Genomic DNA, 13,511 nt, shown 5'->3' with positions numbered 1-13,511 from the left:
GGACCAAAACCTGATGGTCGAAACGTCGTAATAAATAAAATAATTATAGCTAGTATTGGTCGAAAAACAAATATACTCTGATTTATTAATTGACTAGAATTATTATTATTATTAATTTATATAAAATTATAAACTCTATAATAATATAATTTATACACAATTTTTATATATTTTCTACATAATTTTATATTGTTATATAATGATTATATAAATAAAAATTTTTTTACAAGGTGTGAACAATTAATTGAAATACATAAAATGACAACAATTTAATATATATAATACAAATATATATATATATATATATATATATATATATTATATATATATTAAATTGTTGTCATTTTATGTATTTCAATTAATTGTTCACACCTTGTAAAAAAATTTTTATTTGTACATATAATTATTATATAACAATATAAAATTATGTAGAAAATATATAAAAATTGTGTATAAATTATATTATTATAGAGTTTATAATTTTATATATATATATATATATATATATATATATATATAGTTTATATTTATCACTAGAAAAAAATTTCTCATACTTTCCTAAAAATATATTAAGTCGAGAGCAAGATTATACGTGATTTAAACACCTTTTATAATGATATAAAATATCAATTAGAGAGGAGGGATGAGAAAGAAGATGGAAATCAATGACAGAGTAGTAGTAGTAGTACGAGTCGTCGTTGTGAATCGACCGTCTTCACTGTAATTATGAATGGGCACATGTGTATACGTCAACCACGTGGTACCACATCTCTGTATCCATCGATAATGGCGATACCGTGACGACTTTCCGCATTCGCAAATGACTCGAAGAATGTTGATATGCAATCGAAGAAATATCTGCAGTTAACATTGGCGATACTTAAGCCACACATAGTCAAATCTCCTTTCGCTCTTCAGGTATGAGAATTTAACCTCGTTTTACTTAAAGGCAGGCAAAAAATCGCACACTAATTGAGTTCGCAGGATACGTTGAAAGTAAATCGATTCGCACTCTTGAAGAGAGCATCGAAATTTCGAAGATCATGACTGAAAGTTGCTCTGATTTTTCAGAAGATTCGTGATTTAATAATCGACAATAATTTCAAAGTTGTCAGATCGCGCAGGGTGACGATGCCACGCGAGGAGGCCGAGCTGTTTTATAAGGAGCACAGAGACAAGTTCTTTTACAATCGTCTTGTGACTTTTATGTGCAGCGGCCCATCCGACATTCATATCCTGGCTGCCCATGATGCTGTCGCAAAGTGGCGACAGTTGATGGGTCCTACTAAGTCCTATCAAGCCCAATATAATGCACCGGACACCATCAGAGGCACGTTTGGTCTGTCGGATACTAGGAATGCAACACATGGATCTGGTAATAAAAGTGAGAATATCGAAAATGATGAGCCTTGTGTAAAGAGAACGTGTTATTTGCTACAGATTCAACAGAATCAGCCGAAAGAGAGATTGCAATATTCTTTAAAGACTTTGATACGAAGAAGTGGTATGACAGCGAAGAGATATTTTTTAATTTTGGAAGATTGCATTTTGATCCAATATCTTTCGTCCATACTATTGACAAGAGTTACTTAGAAAAGCAGAATGAACATATTGAAGAATAGTCAGTATTGTTAATTTATTAAATAAAATATATTACTTATTTTTATAATAATGGGAGATGCTTCTATCTACTTAATTATCAAACTCGATCCAATATCCTTTATACATACTATCAACAAAAGTTATTTAGAAAAATAGAATAAATATATTGAAGAATAGTCAGTATTGTCAATTTATTAAATAAAATATTATTTACTTTTATAATAATAGGAGATGCTTCTATCTACTTAATTATCAAACTCGATCCAATATCCTTTATACATACTATCGATAAAAGTTATTTAGGAAAGCAGAATGAGTATATTGAAGAATAATCAGCATAGTTAATTTATTAAATAAAATATTTATTATTTTTATAATAATAGGAGATGCTTCTATCTACAGAATTCTCAAACTCAGAGTACATGCATAGTAAGAAAATAGTTTAGTGAATCTTCTCCATTGTATAGCATATTCAAACTGCTAATCAATTTTTCATACTCATGAAAAATATGTACAATCATGATTCTAGCCATTTTATAACAAGATATACAATTACATTCACTACATTGGACCCTTAAATCAGTAGATGGTGCATTGAAACATAGTTGGACAATCAATATCTAAAAATATGCATTGTATTTTGACTGAATCATTCCAACTTATGCATTTATTTTCACGTAAACTTTGGGACGCGAGAACACTTTGATCCCCTCTTCCAGTTTATTCAATTGCTTCTCTATTTCAATCTTGCGTCTCTGTGCTCTTAAAGTATCTGTTTTTATCGGCATCATATTTAATTCATTGACGTAATCTTGATAATCTGCATCAGAGAGAATAAATTTCATTAATTAAATATAATTAATTTTCTAATTTTTTAATCTTCTAATATATATATATAATGTATTAAAATATATACACACTTTTCTTTAATAGCCGTAACGTCTCTTTACGTTCATGGTCAGGTATGGGCACATGACCTTCTGGACAGTCAGAATGCATTGCTTCCACCTTGGCTTTTTGCTCCTTTTCTTGCGCTTCCTTTCTTTCTCGAAGATATCTATTGAAAGAAATGGTTACAAGATACAATAATCTAGCAAATTATATATGTATTTACTTATATGATTTAATAAGTTTTATCAAATTAATATATCTAGCTTTTCTTTCATAATTATACAAGTATTTACTCAACGCTATATGTATTCTACAATTTATTTTATATATATATATATATATATATATTAATAACATTTATGTAAAAGAAATTAAAGAATTGCCAATTTCATAGTATAATTACATAAAATAATTTGAGAAAATTGTACTATAATATAAAAAAAAAGTGATTGAGACATACGAGAAGAATAATAGAAAAAATTCTTTTCAAAAATTCTTTTCATAGAGAGATAGAAAGGAGAAAAGTTACTTGCAATGTCGTACTTAGGAACAACACCCATGCGATAATTCGATGGTGGTACACCGTTGTTAAGCTGTATCGCCAATTTAGTAGCAATCGAAGTACGTTCTTTATTCAATTTAATAAAATCGATTTCTTCTCTAGGTACCGGCGATACGGAATTTCGTAAATCGACATTTTGCGCGTCTTCGACATTACACATATCGCCTCTATCTGTAGGTGAATCGAATTGATTCCTTACAGATCTCTCCTTTTGCTGATTTAAATCACCATTATTTGCTGTTTCATCGTGCTTTGTAACTTTCTTTGAGGGATACCTATGCAAAATAAATCAAATCAAAAACAAAATACTGAAAAACATCAAAAATAAATACTGAAATAATATAAGAATTGAATAAAAATTAGTGGATAATAAAATCATAAGACTCGAGAATTTTACATTTTCATTCTTTTTCTACTATTCTGTCTTAATTTAACACTTCCTATTTTTACAATATTTAAGACTAAAATCTATAACACAATATATATATTTACCGAATAACGCCTTCAGAATATATACTTTCCACTTGATCTGTATCTAAAGTCTGAATCCCTTGACTTCTATATTTTACAGTACTCTGTGAATTCATGTCATTATCAGCTTTGGTTCGAACATCTGGTTCGGATGAAATCTTTGACAGTGGTTTCTGCTGACTCTTATTATGTTTGCTAGTTTTTTTCTGTCTATCTGATATATTATTATTTATTCCCTGTCTAATAGTCTTTTTAGGGACAGCTTGCTTTTTATCCAGTTCAAGTGCATTGTTTCTATTTTCAATTTGTACATTATCCTTCACTTTATCAGTTGACGCTGAATGATTAGTTTTTGAATGAACATTATTTTTTGACACTAGATCAGCATGATGATTTTCATATTGTTTTTTTTTCTCTCGGAAACTGGTGACTACCCTTGCGGATACATTCTGGTATTTGTCTGTAATCTTGTGATGTTGGTGCAATTGCAATTTTTGTAGCTCTTCTATTTCTTTGTTAGTTTGAAAGCATTGTTCCATTCGTCGCAGACTTTTCATATTTTCCTGAATGAAATTCTTCCTTCTAACTGGTTCTATATAAAATACACATTGCACATTATTAGTTAATCTTTTCATATGCATCTAATTTTACATTATTTTTTAATGTACATTTACATATTTTTTTTTTTATACGCAGTGCATTATTCGAAATCTATTATTATCAAGTCTATCAGTTTAATTATTAAATAGAATTAATTCTTTTGAGCTTTATACAATTATTTTGACCAAATGATATGTAACATTATACTTACTTGGGTCAGGAAAAATGCCTTTCAATGTCGTTACTTTCATCTTGACAATAATATTTGTCAATGTTGTCACTCTGTCACATTTATAATTTGCATTTCCAGAATAGCAAAATTACCTCCAATTGACGTCTCTTTACCGCATAATTTTCATTTCGTGCACGTTGTCCTCGCCGTTACCACCTAAACAAATTTGTTTACATAGCATCCAATGATAGCTATGTATATACATACATACAACCTGATCTGTCAGAGCGCCAGTCTTGGTGATGTCGAGAGCTAAAACCATTCATGAAAACATTATGAATGGCTTATCGATGAATGGTCATGTAAGATGCGTATTTTCCAGCTGCAGCTACGTCACTTTATACATATATTTTTTTTTTACTAATATGTAACAACCCAGATATAGCCAATAATACATAATAATAATAACAGGGTTGGATAATAACTAGTTAATTAGTTAAAAGTTAAAAAAAAGTTAAAAAGTTAATAACTTTTAATTAAGTTTAGTTAATTTAAAACGTACTAATTTTTAATTTCAACTAGTTACTTTTGACCTTAAACTTATTAACTTTTTTCCTAAGTTAAATTTTTTATCTCAAAACCATTATCGTTTTTTTATAAGTTATATATATATATATATATATATAAATTAAAGTATTATTATAATTTTATGTTTGTTTGTCACTAATTGTAATAACCAAAAAATATATATTTCTATATAAAAATCAAAATTTGTTATTATATATAAATTTGTTATTATAGATTTTAAAAGAATTAACCAAATTCTAATTTAATATAAAGGTTTTTAAAAATTAACTTTTAATTTAATTTTATTCAATTTAATCTTATAATTTAACTTTAATTGAATTAATTTTTTGTACATGCAACTTTTAACTTAAATAAGCACCTATATATATGTATAAAACTTTAACTTAGTTTAAAAAAATCATTAACTTACCCAACTCTGAATAATATATAGCAGTAATAATAAATATTGTATATTACAATAAAATAATATAATTTAACAAGAATAAAAGCAAATTAGAAATGAGGACTATATAATTTAACAAAATGTTAATTATAATAAAAATTATTTAATTAAAATTAATAGTAATAGATATATATATTTAGAAAATATATCTGAGACAAATATATTATTGTTATTGTACTTATTGTAACGCCGTTATTGTCACAATTACTTTTTCTGGTAACGATCTTTACTTTTTTTTATTTATAACGGTAATGATAAATTACATTTTTATAGTGACGATAATGAATTAACCATATTACTTGTATAGGTATATTATTATATTTGTTGAAAAATACACCTATATACATTAATTTCTTATGTAAAAACTCTGTGTACATTTATAAGTAATAAATTACAATTGCATAAATTATATAATCGATTTGTATCTAGTGATTAGATCATTTATTACTGTTTGTGAAACATAAATTCATACTTTTATGTGTATTTCCTCAAAATACATACGTTAATTTCGTATGTACATATTTTGTGTGCATATAATAATGATAAATTACAACGTATTTGTATCTAGTCAGCTTCTACTACAAATAATGTATTTTTGCATTATTCCTGTATGGAATACATAACTGCGAAATAGGACATCGATGATTTTACTAGCTGCCAAATATTATCGCATTAGTATATAAAGCATTCTAAAAATCTCATTATAATTAATAATGTACGATCATTCTTACCGTAGCGAAACACTCTAAGGATACCACAAACAATCCAGACACATTAATTTCAACAGATTTGCTGCTCCTTTGCAACATAAAGAATAACAGCTTTTGTGCGTGTAAAGGTGCTGTATACCACTGACTGCTGTATCTATAAAATAATTATCATTTAATGAATCACTTAATACATAGCGAAAAATTAGGAGTAAAGAAGTCACGCAGGATATGTTAAGCTGGGTATATATATACTTGTATACCCATCTTGAAACGCATGTACAATCAATGTTAGCAATATATAAAATTGTATCTTACATCATGGAATATACATCGTTGCTGTGATCTATAATTTCTTGCCCGATGTAGTTCATTAGAAACATAAGTGTAAGAAGTCCAATTACAAATCCGAAGTGCATTACAAATGTTTCTTTTTTCTCGAAAAGTGCATTTCGAAATATCTAAAACATCAGTAGAGAATAGTTATTATTAGTGACACATGTACAAAAGCTTGCTTAAATTTCCTTGAATAATTATGTTACAAAACAATTACTAAGCGAGAAATTCCAAAGAAAACAATAATGTAATTAGCACACGATTTGATATTAATGTTATTAGTTATCATTTATTTTTAAAACTTTCTGAATGTGTTCTTGTGATCTGCGAATTTTTTAAATTTTATTTATTATAAAATGTATTATAAAATATTTATTATAAAATATATATATATATATGTCTCTTTTTCAGAAATAAGATTATTAAGAACCCAACAATACTTACACCAAATATATTCAGGCTTAAACTAATTACAGTAATTAATGTTGTGTAGAGCAATGTGCCTTTAAAATGAGACGATAAAAATTTGGAAAACCTTTAAGACAAACAGAATAGAATGTAATTAAAATGATCACTATTCAGTTGTTATTGTGTATACTAACTTTATAGCTTGGCGATGGATTTTGACGGCATCAATTATTTCCTTATAAATCATAGTCCGCTTTTCTAGATGGGTATTTTCGAAGACTCTAATGGACATTGCTTTTTCGATGCGATAACTATGAATAAATTTTTTCTATAAATATACAAGTTAAGAGGAAAATAAAACTTTTAAAAACTATAGTGTTTATTTCTATTTTCAAATTGAAGTTGATATTTTTGATGGTACAAATAAACTAAGTAGCTGGTAATCATTAATTTTTGAAATAATTTTTATAATTTTACTTCAATTTACATTAAAGATGTTCAAACTCAAAGTTTAAAAGTTTTTGCATACAGAATAGTCAGGAATCAATAAAATTATTTCTTGTACAAGTGTTTCTTTATACCAATGCTTAATATCACATATATTATATTTTTATATGACTGTAATTGTGGTAAAAATTTTTAACAATTGTATAAATTTTACTTTGTACTTGTTGCATTTTCTTCATTTTAAAATGGTATTAAAATTATATTGACTTTTAAGTAAACTTTTTTTTAACTTTTGTAATGTGTAATAAGTTAATGGAAAATGTTGATTAGAAATTTTCAATTATTTGATCTTTTTTTTTTGAATGAAAATAATTAGAGCTTTTGATGCTATAAAAAATGCCGCATTTTTATTTTAAATGTGAAAATGTATACAAAAAAGAATATTATTTAGTTTGTGATCATGTTGCATGATTTATACAAAATTGACTGTATCACCACATTAAATATCAAACAAATGATTTCTTTGCAATTATATTTTCATAATTATTCTTGAATTAATTTTCTCACCTTGTAATTCGAAATAATCCACATAAATATACAACTACTGCCATTACTAATTGTCCGCCGCCTAGCGCCGCAGTTATCCCTATACAAATTGCTACGCTTATATGCAGTAAAATTAAATAAACATATTTTTCTTCATCCACAAAATATTCAGTTGCAATTTGTACCCTCTGATGTGATTGAGACTTATTTTGAAAAAAATATAGCCATATTGCCAGTAACATGAAACCCGCACCGCACATCAAGATTAACGTCACTAAAGACAATTAAAGAGAGATCCCTTAAATTGTTATATGTGCCGAAATATATGTTACTTATGTATGTTTCAAATTTTAATAATGTTTTCATCGTTTTATTGATTTATACTTTAATCTTATTTTCTATAATGTTTTTGCAAACTACTGATCGTAGAATTTTGTATATTTTTATCCTGATAAAATATTATTTATTAAACAAGAAATATGTATTATATACGTGTACAGATTTCTTGAATGCAATTTCCACCAACTTTTTATTTTAGACGTATGATAAAAATATGTAGGTTAAATGTTAAAATTGTTAGTGATATTAATTGAAATGTTTAATTTTTACAATTGTAATGTTTAATTTTACGCTTATTAATTAACCAGAAATGTCTTACTTATCTTTGTAGCATATTTGAATATATTTAAATACTTTTCAATAATAGCAATTTCATTTTCGTCATTTAATGTGTTATATATTTTTTGAAATTGCTCTAATACATATTTTATCTATAATCATAGTAACAATAACAACTATTATTGAAATATTAAACATTATTTTTAATTTAAAAAAATGATCTGTTTTATTTAAAAAGTCATTCGGAAATATTATTCGAACAAATAAAATTATGAAAGTTAACTTACATTATGAGCATTTAACCATATTGAGTTGTAGCACATCAGGTAAAAACTACCGACCAGTGTGACGGAAGAAACTTTGATGATAAATTCAAATGTACATTTTGTAGTTATAAACGCTGTCAACTGCATTTAATTAATTTATTAAATAAAAATTGCATGAAAAATATGTCCGCTTTTTATAATAGCTAATAATTTTTATTTTATTATATGTATATAAAATAATTTAATGAAATATTTGTAATTATCAGAATATTATTAGAATTATTCAATGTTTATTAAAATTATTAGTATCATTCAATAACTTGATTGTAAAATTTTTTTAAAGAACGCTTACTACGACTGATATTATTTTAGTGCATTTTTTTAGTATTTTATATAGTACATATTTTATAACATCATTAAAAAAATGCACATGTATCGTACAATTTATCAGAATGGCAAAGAACAATTATAAATAATTAAAATTTAAATAATGACCTAATAATTACAAGACACAGTAATACAATTTAAGATATACCATACCTGAAATATAATGAAACACATCAGAATACCCATAAATAAGATTCGTTGAAGTCGAACAAATAATGATTCCTGATAAGGCCATAAGCCAACTAAGAGTAGAAGAAAACGATTCAGTCTCAAATACTGGTTTACGATGCATATTATTTCTCGATGAGAATGTAGATGAACTTCACTATAAATGAATCAATGCAATTTTAACTTTTGTGTTTTTATGTTTTTTCTTGAATTTTGCATAATGTACTTCTCTTCTATTTCATAGAGATTGTAACTTAAATATTTCAATATAAACGCACGACAACATGGTATAAAGTATCAACATATGAGATCACAAACACAGCGAAAATATTTAGAATTTTACATCTCTAAGAATAATTTTTTTCTGTTTGTGTATGCTCACGTAGACAACGCTATAATTTAAGAAGTAAATTACGATATTGTTATAAACGATTTTAACAGGAATTATATATATATATATATATATATATATATATATATATTTGAGTAATTCTTGAAATTTTTAACTGAATCGAGATACATTTAATTGGAGATGAGAAAAACTGAAATTTATATTTTTAACGTTTTTTTTTAATTTACACTTTCGTATCGATTTCTTATTTCGAGACAGTTATCATTTACTGCTGTTTATGAAGTAACTTGATATACTTGTTTAAAAATATATACGTTAAATCTGTGCACTTGTATATTATTATAATTAACTTTAATGTATTTAATATTATCAGTTTTGATCTATATTTTTTCAAGGCACACATACACATGACGTATATTTTCTAATTTAAAATATATATATATATATATATATATATATTTGTTATATCGAGAAATAAATAAAAATGTTATTATATTTGTCGTTGGATTATTGAAACAATGTAAAAGGCAGGCAAAGAACGCTGTAAGGTAAGTTCTGTGTTATTTAATTTATCCTACATTTATTGGAGTTATCATTTACTACTACAAAAGCGGAAAACATTTGATAGTTAATTTTTGTTAGATACTGTATCTTTGCATTATTGTTGCGGAGAGTATATAACGGTGAAACAAGACATTGATGCTTTTTTTGCTGTAAGAACGGAGCGTATCTTTATTTGTGCAACCGGCGCGTGAAAAGTCGCTCTTTCCGCACATGATGGGATTTTAGAAAGGGCTCCCTTTTCACGCACCGGTCACACAAAATATTGTAGCCAAATGGAAATCAGAAAAACTGAAATTTACATTTTTAGTGTTATTTTTTAAATACACTTGGATATATATTTCTTATTTCGATATGAAACAGATATCATTTATAGCTGTATATGAAGAAAAAATTAATATATTATTATATTTTTGTTTTCAAAAATATATACATTAATTCTTTATATCAATATATTTTTAAAATTAATTTTAGAGTATTACATATATGTTTTGTCCTATACTCTATTTCAAGACACATACCACATGACGTGTATATTTCATAGTATAAAATATATATTTATTATCAAAAAATAAATAAAAATTATATTATATTCTTTTCTCTTGATTATTGAAATAATACAAGAGACAGGCAATAAAATACTATAACTCTGTATTATTTTATGCTAAATTTATTGGAATCATCATTTACTACTTGAAATGCGGAAAATATTTCATGATTAATTTGTGTATGTGAGACAATATATCCTCACATAATTATTACTGCATAGAATATATGACGGTGAAATAAGACATTGATGATTTTATTAGCTGTACTAATGCTGTACGTCTTTTAGATTGCACTATTAAACATTCCTAATTGTAAGTCATATGTAAATTATGACATGCGATAATTTTTATCATTCCAAAACACTCTAATAATATTTCGAACATTCCGGCGATATTTAAGTTGAAATTTTTACTATCTCTTTGCAAAATAAAGTGTATCAGTTTTTGTAGGTGTAATAGTGCTATATACCATCGACTGTTGTATCTATAAAATAATTATTATTTTGTAAATAAGTAAGTTAATAATAATAAATGAAGATAATATATATATATATATATATATATATATATATATATATATGAGATTTTAAATATGTACAATTGCGTGAACAATATATAAAATTGTTCCTTACATTGAGAAGTATACATGATTGTTGTGACTTGTAATTTCTTACCCAGCATAATTAGTTACGAACATATGTGAAAGGACGGCAGACACACTTAACAATAATGTAATAAACATCCTTCTTTATTTCCAAGTAATGCATTCCAAAAAATCTAAACATATGTTTATAAATTACTCATTATATAAATATGCTACAACAATATTTAGACAAGAAAAGTAAAATCAATTTCTATATTTATTATACATTATTTCCTTGTTTCTTAAAATTTTAGAATTCTATAATTAAGTCAATTCGATATTCGCATATCATCATTTTTTATTATACATTACTTTGGCTTATATTTTTTTATCTCTAAATTTTATTAAATTTAAATTATTATTAGATGTCATACGTCTTGCTTAGAAATAGTTTTACAAACACGAAAAGTAAAATACTTACTGAAAAAATATTCAGGTTTAAAGATATTACACTAAATGGTATTAATGATAAGACTGAGCCTTCAAAAGTAGATATGAAAAAGTCGATGAGCCTTGAAGAAAATATTACTGTAAGTACTGTTCAATTATTTTTACATGCATACTAACTTCATAGCTTGGCGAGGAATTTCGATGGTATCAATTATTTCCTTATAAATCATATTATTCTTCATTTTAATATTTTCGATTATTTTATTCGGCATTGCTTGGTCCATACAACTGTGATTAATTTGTCTGTTGTAAAGACGTGATTCTCTCAAAATTGTATTAACAAAAATAAAAAACAAACAGATTTTATTTGCAGTCATACATTTCGTGTCTATCTTTAAAGTCATATATTTTCACCTTGCTATTTTAAACATTCCGCAGATGTGCATGATGTATCCTAAGAACATTATTGTGCTTGTCGATGCCAACGTAGTCAACCCAATACAAATAAATGAATCTATATGCAGTAAAAGTAAATAGAAATATTTTTTTTGACCGATAAAATATTCAATTTCGATTTTTATTGGCTGATTCTGTAGTTGAGATGCATTTTTTTGTAAAATATTTGTTTCAACAATTTGCCAAATTGCTAATAAATTGATAATAAATGCACCTAATACGGCGAGCGCTAAGGTATTTAACATTTAAAAAGAAATAATTATATAAATTCTTCTGTTTTATGTTATAAAATGTATTACTTATACAAAATTTACAAAAATTTTGCTGTTGTTAAATCACTTTTCTGTTCTGATATTTTTGCAGAATGTTTAAAATATGTATTATTAGAATGATAATTTGTATAAATAAAAAAGTTATATATTATGATCTTACACAAAGAGCTCTAATATTTATACATATATTAGAGCTTTTTTATGTTATACGTTCTATATATACATATGTTTTTCATCACGTAAATTTTATATTGTCTTTTGCTTTTTGATTAAAAAATGATAAATGTAAATAAATTGAAGAGTCGAAGTATTTTATCAAAATTATTTTAATTTTTAACTTTGATCATGATTGGAATCTACTTAATTTTATGATTATATTTCTTGTATTTTTATGCATTTTCCATGTTTTTCATATATTGTTAATAAGAAATGCTCTTACATGTAAATATAATTATCCAACGTTCCGCGAAAGTTCCATATTTCCTAATGACAGCAATTTCTTTTTCATCTTTTAGCTTATTACAGATATACTGTAATTGATCCAACAAATTTCTTACCTATTATTATAACAATTTTTCATACATTTCTATTTTGAAAAAGTTGAAAATGTTGCATGTGTTAAAAATTAAGTTATTAAGAATATTCCTTTATATTCAGTATAGAAAAACAATTAACTTATGAAACGAATGTTAATCCAAAACATATTGTAATTAATAACGGAGAAAGAGGAGAATATTACGGACAACAGAACATTAAGAATAAAATTCAAAATGCATCTTGTGTTTATAAAAGCTGTGAGTTTTATTTAAACATTTCAATGAAAACTATATTAAAGAAAAAGATAATAATTGTTTACTTTAGTAATAATAAAACAATAATGTTCTTTGTAAAATATAAAAATATATAATAATGTAATGAAATTTAATAATTAATTTATATATAGATAAAATTTAATAATTAATATATATATAGATATTGTATTATTTATAATTAAAAATAATTTAATTAAATTTAAAAATTGCATATAAAAGTGACTGAGTATATAATGCATATTCTATAATAATATGATTAAAAATAT

The 13,511-nt window shown here is 25.3% G+C and overlaps 3 protein-coding genes and 1 pseudogene across 5 annotated transcripts; 1 reads left to right on the top strand and 3 right to left on the bottom strand.

Moving 5' to 3' along the window:
- The first annotated feature begins 672 nt into the window (after positions 1-672).
- LOC114944101 (nucleoside diphosphate kinase 6, mitochondrial) lies at positions 673-1,672 on the top strand. Its single transcript, XM_029319856.2, has 3 exons — positions 673-918; positions 1,072-1,375; positions 1,441-1,672. The coding sequence occupies exons 1-3, from the start codon at positions 841-843 to the stop codon at positions 1,620-1,622; spliced, it is 564 nt and encodes a 187-aa protein (XP_029175689.1). The 5' UTR covers positions 673-840; the 3' UTR covers positions 1,623-1,672.
- A 271-nt stretch (positions 1,673-1,943) lies between these two features.
- Positions 1,944-4,566, bottom strand: LOC114944094 (uncharacterized). Of its 2 annotated transcripts, XM_029319845.2 has the most exons (5): positions 4,338-4,564; positions 3,548-4,118; positions 3,037-3,330; positions 2,523-2,659; positions 1,944-2,422 (listed from the first exon to the last, which is right to left on the bottom strand). In XM_029319845.2, exons 1-5 carry the CDS (start codon positions 4,375-4,377, stop codon positions 2,262-2,264), a joined length of 1,203 nt encoding a protein of 400 aa, XP_029175678.1. In that variant the 5' UTR covers positions 4,378-4,564; the 3' UTR covers positions 1,944-2,261. The 2 variants fall into 2 exon arrangements, with proteins under 2 accessions (XP_029175678.1, XP_029175679.1); XM_029319846.1 differs by lacking the exon at positions 1,944-2,422 and having other exon boundaries at positions 2,529-2,659; positions 3,027-3,330; positions 4,338-4,566.
- Positions 4,567-5,819: 1,253 nt separating this feature from the next.
- On the bottom strand, positions 5,820-8,032 carry LOC114944198 (odorant receptor coreceptor-like). The gene is made up of 6 exons (XM_029319994.1): positions 7,794-8,032; positions 6,974-7,090; positions 6,816-6,906; positions 6,354-6,496; positions 6,060-6,192; positions 5,820-5,982 (listed from the first exon to the last, which is right to left on the bottom strand). The coding sequence occupies exons 1-6, from the start codon at positions 8,030-8,032 to the stop codon at positions 5,929-5,931; spliced, it is 777 nt and encodes a 258-aa protein (XP_029175827.1). The 3' UTR covers positions 5,820-5,928.
- Positions 8,033-10,801: 2,769 nt separating this feature from the next.
- LOC114944199 (uncharacterized) lies at positions 10,802-12,406 on the bottom strand (annotated as a pseudogene). Its single transcript, XR_014924611.1, has 5 exons — positions 12,120-12,406; positions 11,883-11,993; positions 11,737-11,827; positions 11,305-11,449; positions 10,802-11,156 (listed from the first exon to the last, which is right to left on the bottom strand). The product of XR_014924611.1 is annotated as an uncharacterized LOC114944199 (transcript).
- Positions 12,407-13,511: the final 1,105 nt, after the last annotated feature.

This window comes from Nylanderia fulva, unplaced genomic scaffold, assembly GCF_048542155.1.
Source record: "Nylanderia fulva isolate GAGA-0341 unplaced genomic scaffold, ASM4854215v1 Scaffold20, whole genome shotgun sequence".
Taxonomy (NCBI): domain Eukaryota; kingdom Metazoa; phylum Arthropoda; class Insecta; order Hymenoptera; family Formicidae; genus Nylanderia; species Nylanderia fulva.
This window is presented reverse-complemented; position numbering and strand designations above follow the sequence as displayed.

Excerpts from the sequence above, each read along its gene's own strand:
- LOC114944198 (XM_029319994.1), bottom strand. The coding sequence starts at position 8,032 with ATGTGCGGTGCGGGTTTCATGTTACTGGCAATATGGCTATATTTTTTT. Across the intron at positions 7,091-7,793 it reads GGATTATTTCGAATTACAAG|TTATCGCATCGAAAAAGCAA; the intron begins GTGAGAAAATTA and ends ATTTATTCATAG. Across the intron at positions 6,907-6,973 it reads ATCCATCGCCAAGCTATAAA|GTTTTCCAAATTTTTATCGT; the intron begins GTTAGTATACAC and ends TTTGTCTTAAAG.
- LOC114944101 (XM_029319856.2), top strand. The coding sequence starts at position 841 with ATGCAATCGAAGAAATATCTGCAGTTAACATTGGCGATACTTAAGCCA. Across the intron at positions 919-1,071 it reads AATCTCCTTTCGCTCTTCAG|AAGATTCGTGATTTAATAAT; the intron begins GTATGAGAATTT and ends CTGATTTTTCAG. Across the intron at positions 1,376-1,440 it reads GAATGCAACACATGGATCTG|ATTCAACAGAATCAGCCGAA; the intron begins GTAATAAAAGTG and ends TATTTGCTACAG.
- LOC114944094 (XM_029319845.2), bottom strand. The coding sequence starts at position 4,377 with ATGAAAGTAACGACATTGAAAGGCATTTTTCCTGACCCAA. Across the intron at positions 4,119-4,337 it reads AGGCATTTTTCCTGACCCAA|AACCAGTTAGAAGGAAGAAT; the intron begins GTAAGTATAATG and ends TATTTTATATAG. Across the intron at positions 2,660-3,036 it reads CGCATGGGTGTTGTTCCTAA|ATATCTTCGAGAAAGAAAGG; the intron begins GTACGACATTGC and ends TTCTTTCAATAG.